We start from the raw sequence: 21,560 nt of genomic DNA, 5'->3' as shown, positions 1-21,560 counted from the left end.
TTGGATGGGGGCCTCCCAGAATTCCAGACCTGGAAGATAAGAAGGAAACAGTAAACATCCAGAAGAAGGTCATGTCAAACCACTTATGTCCTGCATCGATGAAGTCACAGGGAATGAGGTTGGACTCAGAGAATCATGGACACCTAGGGACATCTTCTAGTTCACCCCCAGCCAAGGCAGGAATTTTCAGACCATCCCAGACAAACTTCTGTCCATCTGTCCATCCTTTGCTTTAAAACCTCTCCTGATGGAGCATTCACAACTCCAGAAGGCAAGCTGTTTCACTGCTTAACATCTCTCACAATCAGGAAATTCTCATTTAGTTCAAGTTTGGATCTCCTTGTGAAGTTCTACCTGTTGGTTTTATCCTACCTTCGGACCCTACAGAGAATAAATTCACCGCCTTGTCCCTGGGACAGCCCTTCAAGTATGAAAAGGCTGTTCTGATGTCACCCCTCTGTCTAAGTCCAAGGAAGACCCAGTTCTTCTAAATGTTCTTCACGGGGTTTCTAGCCTCCATGACTGAAGGGAGCTATTACTTTTCAGCGTGTGAAGTCTTCTCCTCTCAAGAGCAGAAGAGCTGGACCAAAGTCCGCCAATCTGTACAGGAAGCCCAATGTCATTTCTTCTTCCTTCTAAAACGATATTTTTCAAACTTGGCCACTTTAAGATGTGTGGACTTCAACTCCCAGAATTCCCCAGCCAGCCATGCTGGCTGGGGAATTCTGGGAGTTGAAGTCCACACATCTTAAAGTGGCCAAGTTTGGAAAACACTGTTCTAAAGGATGCAGGGTTCATCCCATGCTGGATCAGGGCCAGTATACCAAGGTTTCATCCTGACAAGGGATCACGTTTACCAGGTCAGATAAAGTCCTGGAAAGCGCATGCCCAGACCACGTGGAACTTGGTCATGGGTGATCCTGGTTAGATTTTGGGTTGTTCAGTGTGATGATGACGATGAAGTATTGGGCAAACCTAACCCATTTCAGTTAGTTTAGTTCTGCAAGCTGAGAAAAGGGGTTAATTCAGCAGTCTAGTTAAGTGGGTTTCATTGAAGAATTTAGTGTGGCCGCACTTTATTTTTTTATCTTGTTCCTCGCTGGATGTGAGATTTTGCAGATTTAATATTATTCTTTTAGTGGTATTTGCATGTTGTGTATTTTATTTGCGTGTGTGTGAGAGAGGGAGATTTGTCATGTCGAGACACAAGTGGGAAGGAAGGAAGGAAGGAAGGAAGGAAGGAAGGAAGGAAGGAAGGAAGGAAGGAAGGAAGGAAGGAAGGAAGGAAGGAAAAGAGAGGGAAGGGAGGAAGGAAGGAAGGGAGGGAGGGAGGGAGGCAGGGAGAGGGAGGGAAGGAAGGGAGGGAGGGAGGAAGGAAAAGAGAGGGAGGGAGGGAGGAAGGGAGGAAGGAAGGAAGGAAGGGAGGAAGGAAAAGAGGGAAGGAAGGGAGGAAGGGAGGGAGGAAGGAAGGAAGGAAAAGAGAGGGAAGGAAGGGAGGGAGGAAAAGAGAGGGAGGGAGGGAGGGAGGGAGGGAGGGAGTTATTTGCAACGGTGGCTCTACTACTTCACTTCTAAATTTGGTCCCATCATAAATGTACATAAATTTTTAATATGGGGGCATCAAATGTTTATTCATAAAAATTTACACTCAAATAGAAGCAATTCCTTTTTGTAGGTAAGCAACGTTATGCAAAACTGCAGAAAAAAGAATGAGAAATAGGCAAAAAAGTGTTTAGTCAGAAGAAAAAAGGCAATTTTGTTAAATCTTGTTTATACCAATTGCATTCTCTATACCTCTCCATCCCTTTTGATCTTTGCAAACCTTTCTTCCATCCCCCACATCACCCCTCCCTCCCTTCCTTCTCCATTTGTCTTCCTTCCTTCCTTCCTTCCTTCCTTCCTTCCTTCCTTCCTTCCTTCCTTCCTTCCTTCCTTCCTTCCTTCCTTCCTTCCTTCTTCTCTTTTCTCCCTCCATCCCTCCCTTCTTCTCATTTCCTCCCCCTCCCTCCCCCCTCTTGCAGTACTCGCTGTCTTCAAGTCATGGCTTGAAATCCACCTTGCAAAACAAAAAAACTGAATTCGCACGACGTGTTTCACCAGCTCAGTTCCAATCCCCATGGCCGTGTTTGCACAATAGGCTCAGCTGGGTTCAGGTTCACCTGGATCTACTGATACCAGCCTGTAGCTTGTGGTTTTCTGTATGGCGTGTTTATAAAACATGGGTTAACCAGGTTAAGTGTGTTGTGAGAATGCAGCCAAGCTGGTGTGGATCTCTTGGGGGGCTGAATCGTGGGCATCCCCATTTATCCTTTTTGGTCCAGTCTGTCTTTGTAGTTTTATGCTTTTAATTGTTTTTACTGGCTTTGGGGTTCGTACACCACCCAGGGTCCATCTGAGTTGGGCGGCTATAACATATTGAACTAAAATAAAAATAAATGCCTTGTTTTAATGCCAGTGTGGAAGCACTTCAGGCAAGAAATGAAATGAATGAACAACATGTAAAAATTGAGAGCATCACTTCTTTCCTTTCTTACCGTATGATTTCTTTTCTCCTTTTTCCGAGCCATTGGTGAAAAATACTTCTTTTCCCCAAAGGGAGGGAACACCATTGATTCATCCCTCCGGCCCCCAGATGGAGATTTTGCATTGCTGCACCAGGGAGAAAGGGGGAGTCCTTTGTGTGCCGACATAACTCCTCATGCCCATTCCTCTTCGGGGAAGGAAGCATCTAAAAATAAAACGCATAATCCTGGGCCTAGGGCAAGTGTTTAGGGTTCTTTGCAGCTCCCTTTCAAGGAAGATGGGGCTTGGCCAGAACTTCCTTGGGGTCCCTCCATGCAGCCCTTTCCCCGTGGAAGGTAAAAACTCTTTCTGCAGGATGGTGCCCAGACACTCCAGCCCTTTGCACGACGGGCCCTGCAGGTGCTTGGCGAAAGGTCCAGGCCCTGCAGACCCACTCTTTGCTTCCTTGGCTTTGTCTCCAGGTGATTTCCCGCCGCCCCCACCGCCGCCCCCTCCGCTTCCCCCTTCGGCAGAGAGTCAGGCGAGCTTCCCACCATCCGCGGGGTCTTTCCTGCCACCTCCACCTCCTCCGGATGAAGCTCTTTTCAACGTTCAGGTAAGAAGGTTTGGTTCTGGGATCTGCTCAAGAATCTGTTTTGATTCGTGCAGATGATAAGATGAGTCAATAATAAAATGATATCAGGCCTTCTTCTTAGGGCCGGTGGAAGTCTCTGATCCAGGGTTTCAACTTCCCATGCCGGCTGGGGAATTCCGGGAGTTGTCAGAGACTTGTGGGGAACCATCTGGGGGAAAGTCCATCTAGAAGGCGTAATTTATGCGTAAAGAGATTTTATGGTACATGGATGGGCAACAGATTTCATTTGGACTGTAGAAAGAATTTCCAATTGGTAAAAGCTGATCCGCAGTGGAAGAGTCACCTTTAGAGGCAGGGGGCCTCCTTGGCTGGAGGTGCTTAAGCAGAGGTTGGGTGCCCGTCTGTCAAAGATGCCGTAGTGGTGCATTCCTGCTCTGGGAAGGGGGTTGGACTGGATGATCTCTGAGGTCCCATCCAACTCTGACATTCTATGATTCTATAAGACAAGACTGCTGGGAGCCGTGATAGCTATCTTCAAGTATCTGAAGGGCCATTACAGAGAAGACAGGGCAGAATTGTTCAGGGTTCTTGGACAGGATGGGAGAAGAAGAAAGGGGTCTAAAATACAAGTAGTCCTCACTTAACAACCATTTGTTTAGTGACCGTTTGAAGTTACAACAGTGTCAAACAAAGGGACTTAAAACCAGTCCTCGCACTTACAACCATCACAGCACCCCAGTGGTCATGTGATCGTGATCCGGGTGCTTGGCAACCAGCTCACGCTTATGACAATTGCATCGTCCCGAGGTCACATGATCACCATTTGTGACCTTCCCAGCTGTCTTCTAGCAAGCGAAATCAATGGGAAACTGCATGATTCGCTTAACAACCGTGTGATTCATTTAATGACTGCTGCAAAAAAGGTCATAAAATTGGACATGACTTGCTTAACAATCACCCTGCTTAGCAACCAATTTTACCCTATTGTGGTTGTTAAGCGAGGACTACCTATAGAAGGAAGAAGATTTCAGTTAGACCTCAGGAAGAAGGTAAGGTTCAGGGGAAGGCAACTCAGATGATACAGAAATCCCTGTGAGGAAATATTGTGACCTTGGGGACTTTTTAGTCTGGAAAGGAGGCGAACGAGAGGGATATGATGGAGGTGCACAGAATTATGCATGGTGTGGGTCCAGTACACAAGGAGAAGCTGTTTTCCCCTTACTAGAACAAGAAGTCACCCAATGACGTGAAATCCTGCAAGAATCAGGACAAACAAGAGGATTTTTTTTTTATGCAACATATAGTTCAACTTTGGAATTTGAGGTGTGGTGTTGGCTACCGGCTTGGCTGGATTCAAAAAAGGGTCAGAGGAATTCATGGAAGTCCTGGGGATCAATAGGTATTAGCCTTGACGGCAGTGGGGCCGTTCATTGGCACTGGGAGAACTGACGGCTCGACTCCAGGGGCCTGATCCAGCAGGCCTGGCTGATGTTCCTGTGCTATATTCTTACGCTCTAAAGGTAAGAGTTGCTTAATAACGGAAGAGACTTCCTCGGGAAGTCTGGGCTGGCTCTGTTCGGCGGAGGTGCTTCAACCAAAGCTGGCTGGCTGGCTGGCTCTCTGAGGCGGACGCTTTAATGGTAGATTCCTGCACTGGTGGGGGGTTGGACTAAATGACCTCCTGGGTGTCTTCCAACCCTTATATTTTGTGATCTCAACAAACCTAAGAACATCTGCACCAGAGCTAAGACCATTTTGTGGCAGGAAAGTAAACCTGAAAGATGTGATTGAAAAGGTGAGCCCTACCCTGTTCTTCATGCACTCCACTTTCTAAAAGTGGTGGTTGTGAAGTCCTGGCGATGCAAGAGGACTTGTGTTTATGTGCAGCTTTCTGCTCGGTTCAGATGAACCGTGTTGGCCAGTGGGAGGCAATGGAGAAGCAGATAAAGTGCAGAGGAAAAAGACCTCCTGGTACATGTTCTGTTTTCACCAGATTCTGCTTGGTTTTAAACTGTCAGAAGGAGACTTGAAACCCAGCCTGGCCCTGATGCTGCCTTCCTCCCCTTTTGGAGGCAGGAAACTGCTTGAAGGAAGTGCAAAGAGTAGAAAGCAGTAGATGCAAGCTTTAGACACGGTTAAATGTTGGAATCTGAAACCAAACTGTAAATCGTTCAGGAGACGGGAAGCAAGCAATACGTTTCCTCGTGAGTGAAGACATTTTGCAGTAGCTCCTGCCTTACATCAGCCATGGTTGACCACCTACTTAACCAGGTTCTGGAAGCTGCATTTGCACAACAAGCTAGGTTTGGTTGCATTAACCTAGTTTTTTTCCGAACAGTATTTTGCATAAACTAGCAGCACATATGCAAATATTATATGTTGATTTAGTGATGGTTGATTGAAAGCAGGTTCATTTCACAACCAGTTTATGCAGCTCCTGAGTTTGAATGTGCATTTATTGGTTAGATGTATATCCCACCTTTCCTTCAGAAGCTCAAGGGAGTGTAGAATTTTTTCCACACAACAACAACCCCAAAAGGTAGACTGAGCTAAGAGTGAGAGACTGGCCCAAAGTCATGTTGTGCTAAGCAGTTTGTGTGCTTCTGGGTGTCCCTGCAGCCAGTCCAACAACTTCACCCACACCTGTAGGAACACCAAAGTCCCCCAAGAGCTCATAGGGTCAAAACCAACAGTAACCATACTAGTCATAAACCATCATAATGATGGTGAGCAGTCATGTCCCCGAAGCACTCTGGAAGACGTTGCTGGCCTTCAGAAGATCATTCCTGGGAATGGAGGGGAATCTCTTTTCTGGAGAGAAGCTGTTCCAGAGAATCAGTGCCATGATGGAAAAACAGCCCCTTCTCACTTCACAGAACAGGGCTTCTCCACCAGCAGCTTCTTCTGGGACGACCTCCTTGGTTGGGTTGCTCTGTTTGGAGAAGCCAAAACCATCCCCTGAAATCATGCCCTGAAGCTTTCCGGGAACCAGTGCATGGCCTGCGAAGTGGGTCTCAGGTGATCACAGGGCAGTCTTCTCAACCTTGACCACTTTAAGACGTGTAAGAGGGCTGCCTGGGGAAGTCTGGGAGTTGAAGTCCACACGTCTTAAAGTGGCCAAGGTTGAGACACACTGTCATAGGGACTTGCGCCAGCCGCAGCTTCTGAGTGGTCTTCAGAGGCAGCCCCACGGAGAGAGCGTCGCAGAAGTCACTCCAGGGATCTCCCCATGAACCTTTGGCCACCCCAGTCAGGGGGAGCTTGCTGAATGCTTCCCTTAGAGGAAGGTGCTGGGGCAACGGCTCTCTTGTTGCGGAGCTGTCCGAGGTCCTGATGGTGCCAGGCTCCATTGCAGCCCAAACCCTTTTCTCTCATCCCATAGCTGGCTACGTCGAGGTCCCCAGCCCGGCGAGTTCCCTTCCACAACCCATTTTACCTAGTTTTCCATCCATTTTCTGCCCTCACACACTATACTGAACCATAAACCGGCCCAGTGCACCGGAGTCACGTTGCAGACTCAAACAAGCCTTTTCCCCATTGCTGTGGGAACCCTCTGGAGCGTGGCACATATTATGGAGCATTAAGGAGCATGTTGGAAGCGAGAGTAACCTAGAAACTGAGCCAGAGAAGAGTGACAGCTGATCTCCTAAACTGCTGTTTATTTGCGCATTAAGGAAAGGTATAAGTCACTCTTCACGGTGAGCTTTCAGCGGTGACGTGCCAGCTAAAAGAATACTACAAACAAACATTATACGAACACCACACCAGGCAAACATCTCTGGCTGCCCCACTGAGCCCCAGGCCCTATACGGAGATTATTGAGACGGTAGATATAAAGCATGATGCTTGTTCCCAACGGTTGCGTAGTTGTGCTCATATTGCGAGCGCTGCGACCACTAGCAGCCACGGTGGTGGCAGGGCAAGTCGGCCGCCTCGACTGAAAGAACCGCTTGACGGGAAGGGTAGGGAGGTGAAAGGCGTCGCAGGGAGGCGCGTTTCCGTAGGAGAGGAGCGTCGCAGCCAGCTCTCCTCGGGCTGCGGGGCTGTCGTTGTTTTGACAAACCTCCGCGAGCCACTCTGGTGGATTGTCCATTTCCAGGAACGGCAGATTCGTCCGCTGCCAAGGCTCCCTCCCCTGCAATTGCTTGGCGTGCCACGTTGCCATCCCAGGCTGTGGATTCTGTTGAAGAGCTCGTTAAACATTAATTCACGTTGCCCTGGAAAAGGGGGAAGATCGGCAGGGGTGGAAGCGGGCAAAGGAATTGGAAGTGGGACGCTGGCCGTAATTATCGATAATGAGCTCGGGGCTGTAATTTTATTAATTAAAAAGGAAAAAGAAGAGGCAGCCTTCCCGGATTCTTGGGAGCTGCTCTCCAGCAGCCACTTGGAGGAGCTGTTAGGGACACGGAGGAGGCCTTGATCGGGATCCGGGTGGTTGTGATCTGGCTCCCCAAATGGACAGCAGGGATCAAGGAAGCAGCGAGGAGAGGCTGGGCAGGAAAAAAAGCCGTTTTGCTTCTCACAGCGATGCCAAACAGAATCAGAGTTTCAGCACAACCACGTGAAGTCCAGATCTGGACTGAAACCCCGTGGATGTGACCTGGGGTTGCTGAAATGTGCAAGAAAACCTGATGAGACTGAGTTGAGGAAGTGACCAGGGAGGAACTGGGCAAAATCCCTACGCAGCCATCTCCAAAGACAAGAACTGGGGAAGTGCTTTATGCAATTAAAGGTGGTGCAGCTGGTGGCTGGACCCAACGGAGGGATTCGTTTTCCACGTTGGTGCTTTGCCTGCCGGGTGACTTGGCAGAGGAAGGCGGCCCCAAACCCGGAAATCCGAAAGGATGCATGTGAGATCCTAAGTGCAGGGTAACCTTACACAGAAAGTCAGACGGTGGCACCTCTTGTCAGCCCTCCAAGATCACTTCGATCGGTTCCTGACTGTTTTTGTCGCTTTGGGGCGGGATCAAGGAACGCCAGGAGGTTTTCACTGCTTTAGCATCTCTCAGAGTATTTGTGAATCTACTTCTTTACGTGTAGAAATGAACCTCTGAACACAGTCACTTTCCTAACAGTACAGTGGTACCTTGGTTCACAAACTTAATTCATTCCACGATTCTGGTCGTGAACCGAATTGGTCGCCAACCGAATCAATTTTCCCATAGGTTCAATGTAAATAAGGTTAATCCATTCTGAACCATATGTATATTTTTTTTAACCACAAAAATATGAAACAAAGTACAGGCGATCTCACCTAGAGGAAGCCGCGACCACGTGTCAGAGCAGGGAAGATGGCCGCGGGTCGTGTTCGTCACCTGATGCGGAGTTCGTGAATGCACGCAAACTTTTGTGAACACTGCTGTTCGTGAACCGAATTGTTCGTGAACAGAAGCGTTCGTGAACCAAGGTATTACTGTATTGATCCCGCTAGGTGGCAGCACCGAGCCAGTCTTGGCTGGTTTGAAAAGCTAAACAGAATCAGGCCTGGCTGGTCTGCCTGGATGGGAGGCCACAAGGAGATCCCAGGATGGTAGCCTAAACTGAGCAGTCAAACTTACATCTTAGAAAAAGGCAACAGGAAGCCATTTCTCTGCCAATGCCAAGAAAATGACAAGGCTTTGCCTTGAAGTCACCAGGAGTTGAGTTTGACTCAGAGGAGACTTTATTTTTAATTTTCATCGTAAGCCACCTTTGAATGCAGAATGAAGTGGGCTGGGACGCGCACATGAGCACAGCCAAAACCTTCTGGGGTTGTTGCTGTTTCTCCCTGGGATTTGGAGAGAGGTTTCAAGATTTCCTTTCCAATAAGGCAGAACACCATGGTTTTTGGTGTTCCCTGATTCATTTAATGAGGTTGCTCGTTAAATTCAGCTCCCTGGGTCAAAGTGGCAGTAAATAGGGCCGCCAGATGTGGGCAGAAAGGGCTTCCAAAAGGAGGTCTGGGGGTTAAAAAAAGACCACGGTCTGAATCCTAATGAAATGCTGACAGTTCAGGCGGGGTTTGTACAGCATTTGATCTGGGCTAAGACAGGTTTGGAGAGTTCTTGGTCTGCAGGGCGTGGGTGCATGTTGTGTGAATTAGGTCATGGCCTTAAAGCCAGCATAAGATTTCCTTTGACTGGGCATCACATAGAACCCTAGAGTTGGAAGAGGTCATCTAAAGCAGTGTTTTTCAACCTTGGCCAGTTTAAGATGGGTGGACTTCAACTCCCAGAATTCCCCAGCCAGCCTGGCTGGGGAATTCTGGGAGTTGAAGTCCACCCATCTTAAACTGGCCAAGGTTGAAAAACACTGGTCTATTCCAACCTGCCGCTTAGTATAGGATCTGCCAGTTATGTGAATACGGCAATTATCTTCTTGTGTCCCTGGTTCAGGGTTGAGAATAATATTCGATCTGGTGGAAAGGCAGCATCTTAGACCACGTTGGTTGGTGCACTTCAAACACATGGAAGAAAGCATGGCAGGAACATGGGAGAAGCAGCAACTAAGAATAGGGACAGGCAGCGTTTGGACAAGTCCAAGCGTTAGCTCAAGAAGGCTGATGGGATCTGAAGTAAGCACGGTTGCGCTGGGGTTTGGCGCATTAGTGCCCTTCTGACTGGTTCAAGCTAGACCTGCCATGACTTTAAGAGGAGGGCGGAAAGAGCTGTTTTTCTGACTTCTTTGCGTCCCTGGGCAACATATTCACCCACACAGTGAAAAAAAAGAGAAAAAAACAACAGCCCAGCTTAGCATGTGGTGCAAACGCAGCTGTTGGTCTTCCCCTGACCCGGTTAAGGGAGTGGGGTAACCTCGGTCTTCTGCAAGGGACCCATCTTGGGCATCCTTCAAGGGCGAAACTGAGAGCCAACCCCTGCATTAAAAAACCTTCCAGATCGACCATGCTCGTCTTCCAGGGAAGTGTTCCCCAACCTAGAAGGGGCAACCACGCCCTTCTTCAAGTTCTGGGACGAGTGAGGAGCATCAGCCACTTCCCTAAAAGCAGATGGCAAAGACAGGGGATGGGTCTTACTTGAAACCAGTGCCCGAGTATTCCAAATTGCAGAGCTTATATCTTCCGCCCATCAGATCAGCTGGTGGCTCCATGGAGCTTCTCCAGGGCCTGTCTTTCCTTGGGGAAGGGGAAGTAAAAAGCAGGAATTCTGTTTTTGTCCTGATCCTGAAAGGATCCAACTGTTTTCAGCCAGCAGCCACTGGATTCCTGCCAGGACATGTGATTTTCAGTCCTCTCCCAAATTCCACTGGGAGCGGATGTGGCTTTGGCCACGTGTGAATCCTGCGGTTGAGAAGCAACATTATAAGGATTGGTGGAAAGCAGGGATTAAAAATTGAAAACACCCCAAATGGTTGTATAACCAAGTCGATTGGTTCTCCTCCCACCCGCTTCTCAGCTTCTCTGGAGACTTGATCACAGCAGCCAATGGTTGTCAATCTCTTTAGATTCATAAAATGAAAGGAACTTTGTGTCCAGCAAATCCAACCCTCTGCTCAGTGCAGAGATCCTACAGGAAGCCATCTGATCCCTGCTTGAAAATCCAGTGAGGCAGAAGGTCCTCAACTACACGGTTGTCCCAAGGTTCAGGAATCCCTAAATTTATTTATTTTTATTTATTATTAAATTTGTATGCCGCCCATCACCCCCAATGGGTGACTCTGGGTGGCTCACAATTAAAAAGCAAAAGCCTATAAACAATTAAAATACCCCATAAATAATGAAGTACTCAGTCCATTAAAATCCACTATAAAACAAACCCTAGGCATAAATACATAAATGTCTCTGTGTCATGAAAATGCGCCCAAGGGCCGTGTGGAGGAATTTTCAGAGCATCTGCAGGACAAAGTCACACGGATTCATTCCAAGTTGGACTCCGAGCGTGGGGCAGGGTCTGGGGAGATACCGGGGAACTGTTCTTACCCAGTTATCTGGAAACAGTTTGACCCTGTTGTTCCTGAGGAAGTGGACAGGGTCCTAGGGACTGTGAAGGCCACCACTTGCCATCTGGACCCATGCCCCTCCTGGCTGGTGAAAGCAGCTCGGCAGGTGACATGTGGTTGGATCCAGGCGATGGTGACTACATCCTTGCAGGAGGGAGTGTTTCCGGCCGCCTTCAAGGAGGTGTTGGTGCACCCCCTCCTCAAGAAACCCTCCCTGGATCCTACCATACTGGACAACTTTCGTCCAGTCTCCCACCTCCCCTTTTTGGGGAAGGTGGTTGAGGAAGTGGTGGCTTCACAGCTCCAAAGGGTTCTGGAGGAAACGGATTATCTGGACCCCTTCCAGTCAGTTTTCAGGCCCGGTTATGGAATGGAAACGGCATTGGTCGCACTTATGGATGACCTCTGGCGGGAGCAGGATGGTGGAAGTGCAACCATCCCTGCTCTCCTTGATCTCTCAGCGGCTTTCAATACCGTCGACCACAGTATCCTGTTGGGACGACTCAGGGAATTGAGGGTGGACGGCATGGTATTGTGCTGGTTCACCTCCTTTCTCCAGGGCCAATCCCAATCGGTGGTGATGGGGGGCGAGAGGTCCCATCCTCGGCCCCTCCTTTGTGGGGTGCCTCAGGGTTCGGTTCTCTCTCCGTTCCTTTTCAACATCTATATGAAGCCGCTGGGCGAGATCATCCGTCATCATGGGGTGAGGTATCATCAGTATGCTGATGATACGCAGCTATACATCTCCATCCCAGGTGAGGTAAGTGATGCCGTGACTGCCCTCTCGCGGTGCCTGGAGGCTGTGAGGGTCTGGATGGGGAACAACAGGTTCCAGCTGAACCCTGGCAAGATGGAGTGGCTGTGGGTTAATGGCTCCTCTGTATCCAGGACGTTATCATCTTTGGTGCTGGATGGGGTGGCACTGCCCCAGACAGACCCAGTGCGTAATCTGGGGGGACCTCCTAGACTTACGGCTCCTGCTTGAAGAGCAGGTGGCAGCCGTGGCAAGGAGGGCCTTTGCACAACTTTGGGTTGTGCATCAGTTACGCCCTTTCCTGGATCGGGATGCCCTTCAAACAGTCACTCATGCCCTTGTTATCTCCCAGATAGACTACTGCAATGCGCTCTACATGGGGCTACCCTTGAAGAGTATCCGGAAGCTACAGCTGGTCCAGAATGCGGCCGCGCAAGCTATTGTTGGAGCCCCAAGGAGGGCCCATGTAACGCCTCTGCTCCGCGAGCTGCATTGGGTGCCAGTTTGCTTCCGGGTCCAATTCAAGGTGTTGGTTATCACCTTTACAGCCCTACATGGCATGGGATCAGGTTACCTAAGGGACCGCCTCTCCCCTATGTCTTCAACCCGTCCCACCCGATTGCACAGAGAGGGCATGCTTCGGACCCCCTCGGCAAAAGAACTCCGACTAGCGGGGTCCAGAAGGCGGGCCTTCTCTGCATAACCCCCCGCCCTTTGGAACATCCTGCCCCCGGAGGTGCGATTGGCCCCCACACTCCTGGCCTTCCGTAAGGCTTTGAAGACCTGGTTCTGCCACCTGGCCTGGGGTGGGGAGGGAATACCTCAAGCATGGGGATGGCTAGCCCCATAGTGGCCAGCTCTCTGCAGCCTGATTTGCCAACTGCTTGGATCTTCCTTTCTTTAGTATTGTTTTAAATTTTGGATGTTTTATGTGTTTTAGATGTATTTATAGTTTTAATGTTTTTTGTAAGTCGCCCAGAGTCCCCTATTGTGGGTGAGATGGGTGGTGGAGAAATCTAATAAAACAAATAAACAAACTTCCATGCTACGTTGAATCATTTCCAAAGCATCTTGGGGGTGTCTCTTTCTCTTCCTCTCTCAGGTCAACTCTGGTGGCAAGACGCTGGAAGAGAGGCGCTCCAGCTTGGATGCCGAGATCGACTCCTTGACCAGCATCCTGGCAGACTTGGAAAACAGCTCACCCTACAAGCCAAGGACTCAACAGGTTAGATGTGGGAGACAGGAAGGGGTGGGAAAAGGCCTCCCGTGATGGGATCTGGGCAAAGTTGGCACTGCTGAGATGTTCCCAGATAAATTGCCTTGAACCAGCTCAGATCTAGGCACCGGCCTCCCCCAAACAATCTGCTTAGGCACAAGATGCCTGGTGCGTCTGCGAGTCCAGGTGGGTCCTCCGTGATGCAAAGGCTTGCATGCCCGCCACCTGATCTCCCTACGTCCGGCAGAAACTCTTTTGCAGTTTTTTCACAGCATCAATATAAATCCGTGCAAAGGTGGGGAAAATATTTAGGCTGCAAATCTGCAGGGGGAGGGTTAGAGGTGGGGGCAGAGGACCCAGCCCCTTTCTCCCCACTCTTCTACGGCACACTGTTGCAGGCCCTTGTGGAACAGGAAGAGATGCACATCCTTTCACGCTTTCTGGATAGTTCTGGATATTTAAGAGCTTATAGGAGGACAGGAATGTCAGTCTATGGTCGCCAAAAGTCAGAAGCGGGAGCACCTTTCAGACGCCTTGGAATAAAATTTATTAGTCTGAAAAGGTGCCGCCAGACTCCTGATTAATGAGATCTTAGGGAATCCAAATAAGACAGTTGGTCTAAAAGGCGTCCTCTCCCTTCCCTGTGTCCCTGCTCCTGGGACTCTGAGTCCTACTTTTTCAGTGCCAAAGGATGCACTCCTGGACGTTGCATCACCAGGAGGGAGGTGGCCAGAGGGCTTTTGAAGGCTGTGGGTTCCCTGTCCATTCCGAGAGTGAGAGGCCGCTGGTTGCCACTGTCCCCATTCCCAGCCTGAACCCTCACCTGGATGTTTTTCCGCTCGAAGAAGCAAGGGGCAGGAGGTTCGGCTGCCAAGGTTTCAGTGCCCTGGAAAAACAAATGGCTGTTTTTTCAGGGCACTGATTAGCAACTGCAGGGTATTCGGAAAGAGATTGTGAGTGAACGATCTGCAAAGACCACAGTTGGAGCCATAGTCCCATTTTCTGCGTGGGCACAGGAGGCTTGCCAGCGTGCCATTGCATCAAAGCTCTTTTATGCCTCGGCTGAGCTCAAGGGAACAAAGACTTGAGTTGCTCCGGAGTTTTCTGTTCCAAGGGACAAATAGCTGGCCCCCTGCTCTTTGCACATTGGCCCATATTGCATTCTTTTACTTTTTCCCAGAACCAACAGAAATGTTTGCAATCTGCCGTCAGGGTAATTATCTCAAGGGTTGAAGATGGGGTTTTAATTCGAGGATCTTAGGAAAGAGGGTTTGAATGGGCGACACTGGGAGGCTGAGGGCTCCTCTTGCTGAACATTTCAAAGCTTCCAATGGGTGACTTGCTGGCCCGTTTGCTGGAAAGAGGACATGACTTTGCACCCAGATCCACGCTTAGTAGAGATCATCCATGCTTTTGTAAGCTTACAGCAGGGCTACTGTGCTAGACTGTGCAGGGGGCTACCCTTGAGGATATCACGTGAGCCAAGTCGCGCCTTCAGCATCCCCAACGAAGTGAAAATAAAACCTGCCCAAATGTTGTTCCTCTGTAGCGGTGGAGAAAATGTCTTCCCAAACCCCAGTTCCTGAGTTCAAACCACATGCTTAATCTGGTTCTTAAAACACCCTGGTTTCTGGGTTCACACAAAACCTTGTACTAATAGGACTGGATTTGTACAACATGCTACGCCACAACCCTCCACCAGCTAAGGTTAAGCATGTTGTTTGAAACTGGCTTCAGGATCTCTATCTGACCTTGTAAACTGTGTTGTGTGAACGCAGCCAATAGGGAGTTATTTTATTCAAAAATCTCCCTTAGGATGGGATAACCCCAACCTTAACCCTTAGAGGGATTTCAGAAGAAGGCAGTGACTTCACTCTTCTTAATAATTTCTGCCTTTCACTGGAATTCCTCCTGACCCACACAGGACATTTTTTTTTAATTATCCCCATAAGGCTGCTGGGATGGGATCAGTGATGCAACGTTGCAGAACGTTTGGACCATTTTTATTTTTATTCTGGGGGAGAAGGGCTGTGAAAGCTACAGATGCCTTAAAGCTTGCAGGACCTTAGCGCGGCTTCACTCTTGGCTGGTTGGACGGTGCTGCTAATGGTGAGACGGGGCTACGCAGCTGTTGCTCACGACTCTGTGTTTCTCCATGTGAGGGTCTATTTTATTTTATTACCCCTGTTCCCTTTGCATCCGAGCCCAGCTCACTTGCTCATTTCTTCCTCATCCTGATGAACAGATGGTTAGATCTGCAGCATCAGCTGCTATGTATTAAAAGTTAATCCATTTGAGAAGATCTTAGAGCAAATAAGTCAATGGTAGCCAGAACCTCCACCACCACCCCTCACCTCCCCTGACTCCAGAGAACCGAGGGCTTCTTTGCAATCACTGCTCCTTGTTGCTCCTGCTGAAGGCTAATTATCTCGAGGGTTGAAGACATGATTTTAATTTGAAGATCTTAGGAAAAAGGGCTTGAATGGGCAACACTGGGGGGCTGAGGGTCCTCTTGCAAAACATTTCAAAGCTTCCAATTTGGTGAATTGCTAGCCCCTGTTTGCTGGAAAGAAGGCGTGACTTTGCACCCAGATCCATGCTTAGTAGAGATCATCCATGCTTTTGTAAACTTACAGCAGGGCTACTGTGCTAGACTGTGCAGGGGGCTACCCTTGAGGATATCACGTGAGCCAAGTCGCGCCTTCAGCATCCCCAACAAGGTGAAAGTAAAACCTGCCCAAATGTTGTTCCTCTGTAGTGGTGGAGAAAACGTCTTCCCAAGTCCTGGCTCCTGGGTTCAAACCACGTGCTTAATCTGGTTCTCCATATGAAGAACAGCAGGGTTCCAGGCAATCAGAGAGCATGGAAATTGCTTCAGACCAACCAGGCAGGGTGATCGCAGGGTCAGGCACAGAGATTTCCTGATATTTTCCATCAGTCAGTACCTGATCCTTTCAGCTGGAAGCGCAAAGGGTTGAGATCATCCGGGGAGGGGGGGGGGATGGGTTGGCTCTGCTTCAGCACCAGTAAGGTCACCTTCCAGTGAATGCACAGTTAATCCAGTGAGAGATCTTGTCACTTGTCCGTGACCCCAGTTTAGACCAACGCCAGAGGCATTCTGACTGCATTTGGCCACTTTGCTTAAGGCACTCTGCACTTGCTTAAGGCACCCTGTCATTCCTTCAAATATTCCAAGGTTGTGATCAGCCGCGCCAGCTAAATTCTGGTGGGAAGCTCTCGGGAGCTTCAGGCCAACCCCCTCGAGGTCTTATTGCAAGACCAGTGAAGTTCTTTGCTTGGGTAATTTTTTATGATTCTGGGTAAGGTCTCTGAAGTTCTCAGGGTTAAGGGAAAGGCCATTAATTCACTGAACAGCCTTGCTTATCTGCTCGTTTCTGGAAACTAGAAGTAAATATATGGTGCACTTTTTAACCTCTGGGCTTTCTCGGAACAGTTGCAAGATGTTCTCAGCGCAGCTTAGCTGCGGGTGGAAAATGCCAAGTTGCTATAGCCCAGCAGTTTGTCAGCTTTTTCCTCCTCCTTCCTCTTCCTGTATTTTTCTGGGGCTTTGATTGATTGATGATTGATTGGGGGGGGTTATCAATTGCCTTTGGCTCGCCGTGATTGCTGGCTGGAGCATCCCACGGCAGGGCTGCAGAAACGAAGAGGAGCCTTTGGGTTTCCGACTGTATTAAAATTGAGAAGGAGTCTGCCAACCCCTTTTCCGACTAACACATTTTATTCAAAGGCAGAAGCTTTTAATATCACTGCCCTCCTCCTCCAATGACTGTATTAAAGCCTCGCTGGCTTAAGGAGAAGAAACCAAGATTCATTTGCTCTCCCTTGAGCTGTAAGAGGCTATAACTGATATTGGCATGCCTGGCTGAAGGAGAAGGGAGAACAACATTTCTCGTCGTTGCAAATTGGCTCCACACTGGTCCAAGGGGGTCTCCAGCAGAGAAGGAATTTGCAGGTTTGGGATGGCTTTGCAGGGCAAGGAGTCAAACCACCTCCCTGCTGTTCCTTTCTTCCTTTTCTTCCTTCCTTTCCTTTGCTTTCTGCCACTTACGGGTTCCTCAAACATTGTGCAGGAACCCATCATTCAGCTGTGGAAGACCCTGAGATCCATGTGCAGCAATTCGTGGGACCTTTGGGAGACGCTCTGGGAGAGATCCTTATCTTCAGAGTACTGTGGGGCCCCGTTTTCAGAACTGAGAGTGTCAAATGCCAGCAGTAGTGCAAGGCACCACCCTGTGGCCCTCACGTGCCTCCCTGTCTGTCTTCAGCATGCCACAAATGCAGGCTCTTGAAAGGGGCTGGGAAAATCCTGGCCAGAGACAGCCCAGCTCTTGTGCACTGAGTCATATGGGTACCAAATCTGTTCACAAGACTGGAGCCACTTAGATAACTCACAAGAAAATCCAAGAACTTGAATAAGGAATATTTATTGAAGAACGTTAGAAAGCCATAACCAAAAGAATTCCAGCCACTGCTGTGATTGAAGAGCGAGCCCTATTTATAGAAGCCTGGTTCAAATCTTCCTGGGCTTCATTTTCCTTCCAGTCCTGTGTAGCAGAGAGCTTGGCTCCCTCTTTTGAAGGGAGTGGCCTGTTCCCATTGGTCCTTTATTTTTGCGTTAATCAGATTTGTCCCTACCTTCTTTTGTTTTTTGGTTTGTTTTTACTAACAGTGTGAAAACTAAGTCTTGCAGAATCATAGAAAGTGTGGGTGAGATGGGACTTTGGAGATCATCTAATCCGGTGTTTCTCAACCTTGGCAACTTTAAGACCTGTGGACTTCAACTCCCAGAATTCCCCAGCCAGCAAGCCGCTCATTTTCTAGGTTTGCACAGTACGTTGAATGATAACGCGATTGTGTGGGGACAATGTGTTGTGCCACAAACAAACTAACCAAGATTAACACTAGCTAAGCTTAGCAGGTTGTGCAAATGCTAAATCTCCAGGCGGTGCCAAATCTAATAACAACAGTAAGATAGTGCTTCAAAAGCATTGTGTGAATTCAACAAGTTATGCCTTCTTACAACGGTCTGATTCAAGGTGAACTAGGAATTACCCAATTCCTTGCAAGCCCCAGTCTGTGTATTGTGCATAAAACAGCTGTGTGGGTCAAAAAGAAAAACAGATCCCTTTTGATCAGAGGAATATCTGGTTCAACCTGCAGCGGGATGAAAATCTGGTTTGGCAAAGGTTCAGAACCGTGATATTCTAGCAACTCTTGTTTTCTCTGCTGCGTGGCAGCCTGTCCGAGGTGCCTCTTGGTCTCCTCCTCTTTATCGAGCAGAATAAACGTTACCGTATTTACATCCATCGCTCCTCTGTCCAACGGCCTCCCCTTTGTGCAGCAAAAGCCCCTTCTTGAAAAAAATGTATTCATCGTTGTCCCCATTCGGAGAGCCCCCAAACAGTTGCATATGTGCAAATAAGTCCCTGCGTTTCTGGCTGATTTAGAGGCATTCCAGGTTATTCTGGGGCAATCGAAGGTAACAGGTTTTCCCTTCCGTGCCCAACTCTGTCCTGGAGTTTGGCCCGGCTTTCTGGCTTGGCTCAAGGCAGGTTACGCCCGCTGACAGGGATCCAGCCCCAGAGGAAGGGCAAGGAAGCCCCATCCTTGGCAACAGGCTTTTATCATGCATCAGCAGGAAGGAAATTGCGTCCTGTCCCTAATAGCACGGTGGAAAATTATCTTCTGTGGCTGACTAGCCACCTAAAACCACCCGTCCGCACATGCCTACCTAGATAGAGCATTATGTTGTTTTGTTGTTATTGGGTTTGGGGTTTTTTTTCGTTTCTTGCTTTCCCGTAAGGGTTGTGAGGTGTCTGGAGTTACAAATTGTGATTGGGGCGTTTGATTAATCATTAAAAATAAATAAATGTCATGCCCCGTACTCGGGCTGCATTTGCGTTTATGCTGGGGAAATGAAATATTTACTAGTGTTTGCTAAGGTATAAACCTCTTGTTTCTGGGTGAAAATGAGTTTCTAGTCCTTAGGAATAACCGAATAGCCTGTAATTCCAGAGAGACCATGGAGTAAGCTGGAAGCTTAAGCCTTTTAATGGAATTTGTCAGTCGGAAAAGGTGACACCAGACTGCCTCTGGTTTTAGAAAGGCCAAAACAACTGAGTAGGATCTGGAGGAAGGCTTCCTCTTAATTCTCTTGTTGTGCTAGAAGAGGCAACAGTCTGTGTCTCTTTCCCCATGCCTTAAGGCCGGCTTTTTTTAAAGTACACGTTTCCCACACTGCAAGCGTCTGGTGGTAGATCAGGGCTTATGGAGATGAAGTAATAGTAGTACTAAACTTCGTGCTGGGCCAGTTTGGGTCTTTTCCTCCCAGGGCAGCGTCTCTGTGCAGTTCCTGGGTTTCCCAGAGCAACAAGGGGTGGGATGGGGGAGGCGGACGCAAAGGGGGGGACGCGGTTTGGTGCAAGTGACCTCTGTGAGCTTTTAAGCCGGCTCAGTCCCAGCCGTGATGGGTGGATAAAAGAGATGCTCCTTTATCTTCATCAAGGTACCATTCAGTTTATGTTAGCCTTGCAAGGTGGTCCAGACAGGAAGCACGCCCAGTTGAACTAATTCTACTTTATTGTGAGGTTCAGAATAAACAGAATCTTGCAAGTCTGGAGGTACAATTCTCCCCCCCGCCCCACACACACACACACCATCTCCTTTACAGCCTGAGAAAGTAGGGAGGGCCCCTTCTGAGCCTCTTGCCCTGCCCACTATCCAGCTGGGGGCTGTGCCGTCCCTTATCTGACCGTTCCCTTGGCAGCGTCTCTTGGCCACCTCTCCCAAGGTCTTTCCCACATACCACCCCAGCAGCCTTCATCTACTTCTTACCCTCTTTTATTTGCATTTCTTTCCTTCCTAATTCTCCCCCTCCCTTTGAGCTGCACATTAATTGTGCTTCTATTATTACTCAGTATTCTGAGACACTCAGTGGAAAGTGGGAACCCCAGAGCCTTGCCTAGCAAAAACGCCCAGCAAAGTTAATGATACGGTGGATTCTCCTCTGCCATTCTTTGAAGAAACCGAGCCTAGCATTTTGTTCTGGAGCTAATCTGCCAGCCATTATTTGGGTGGGGGGGAGGCAAAAATGGTAGGTAGGGAGATGAAGGGGCAGCGGGCATGTAATCGCGGGGGAAGGAGTGGGCAAAAGCATTGCGTTTCTCCACTTGGCAATGTCGCAGATGGAGGCTTGGCTGGGAATTGGTCAGCAAACAAGCAAAGAATTGAAACCATTCCGGGCATTTGCAAATACTGTTAGCTTGGCAAGGGTCCGTCGTGACTGTTGATGTTGTTGGTTAATGTGTGTTGGAAACCCTCCCTGTTCAATGAGTCTGCAATTCTGTCCATTGTGCAAACTCTGAATGGATTTTTTTTTAGATTTTTTTTTTATCCTGCCTTTGTTATTTTTATAAATAACTCAAGGCAGTGAATATACCTAATACTCCCTCCTCCTCCTCCTATTTCCCCCACAACAACAACCCTGTGACGGGAGTTGGGCTGAGAGGGACCAGCCCCAAGTCACCCAGCCGGCTTAATTATGTTGTGTGAATGCAGCCGGGGGTACGGTTGTCTTTGAAAAGCAGCTGCCTCACGCTAAACCAGGGTCACTGATTCGGTTGTCCAATGGCTGAACCATTAGGGAGTTTTTTATAACATTGAGTCAAAGTCTGGCCTCCTGGAACTTAAATCTGTTATTCTGTATTCTGGAATGATGGAGAACAAGTCATGGCCTTCTGTGTCCTGTGTTTTCAGGAATTTAAAAAGTACCTCCAACGGTTTGGAAACTAGAACACTCCTGGTACAGCCTGAATTGCATTTGCCTTTTCTGCAGCCAGATCACACTGCTGCCTCATATTCAGTTTGCAAAGCAGCTCCTGGTCTAAGAACTTTCTTTCCAGGAGTGATACCAAGCCAAGCATTTTTCATCCGTTATGTTATGCTATGTTATGTTATGTTATGTTATGTTATGTTATGTTATGTTATGTTATGTTATGTTATGTTATGTTATGTATTAAAACTTTTAAACTGCCCTCTAACTGAATCTCTCAGGGTGAGTTACCATAAAATGCACGAAACACACACACACACACACACACACAATCTCAGTTAAAATATATACAATACAATGAAACAAAATATAAAATAAAAACACTATATAAACTGTGCTGCAGTCTAAGACTAAACTAAGAATTAAAAGCCAGTTCAAAGGCCTGGGTCAATGGGAAGGTCTTCACTTGGCACCAAAGTGATGTTAGTGTAGGTACCAGGCAAGCCTCTCTGGGGAGGGAATCCCCTCCATGGGGTGCCACCACAGAAAAATCTCTCCCCTTGCAGAGACCCACCTCGTCTCACCTCCTTTGGGGACGGACCTGGAGGAGGGTCTCATTAGACAATCTTAAGGTCCAGATTGGTTCTTCTGGGAGATGGCACTCTTTCAGGTAACCTGGTCTCCAGCCACTTAAGGCTTTCATGGTCACAACCAGTACCTTGAATTGGGTCTGGAAGTGGACTGGCAGCCAATGTAGATGATGAAG

At 48.5% G+C, this 21,560-nt stretch overlaps 1 protein-coding gene across 12 annotated transcripts in view; it reads left to right on the top strand.

Moving 5' to 3' along the window:
• Window positions 1–21,560, top strand: part of LPP (LIM domain containing preferred translocation partner in lipoma) — a 229,236-nt gene that overhangs the window by 122,283 nt on the left and 85,393 nt on the right. For all 12 annotated transcript variants that reach the window (XM_088132298.1, XM_088132292.1, XM_088132293.1 and 9 more), the window contains 2 exons: window positions 2,985–3,118; window positions 12,889–13,011. In XM_088132298.1, the coding sequence (XP_087988424.1) occupies window positions 2,985–3,118; window positions 12,889–13,011 (257 nt within the window). The remainder of the gene's footprint in view (window positions 1–2,984; window positions 3,119–12,888; window positions 13,012–21,560) is intronic.

This window comes from Python bivittatus, unplaced genomic scaffold (genome assembly GCF_059951505.1).
Source record: "Python bivittatus isolate LINGU-HERP-01145 unplaced genomic scaffold, Pbiv_v1 ctg000980_np1212, whole genome shotgun sequence".
Classification (NCBI taxonomy): domain Eukaryota; kingdom Metazoa; phylum Chordata; class Lepidosauria; order Squamata; family Pythonidae; genus Python; species Python bivittatus.
This window is presented reverse-complemented; position numbering and strand designations above follow the sequence as displayed.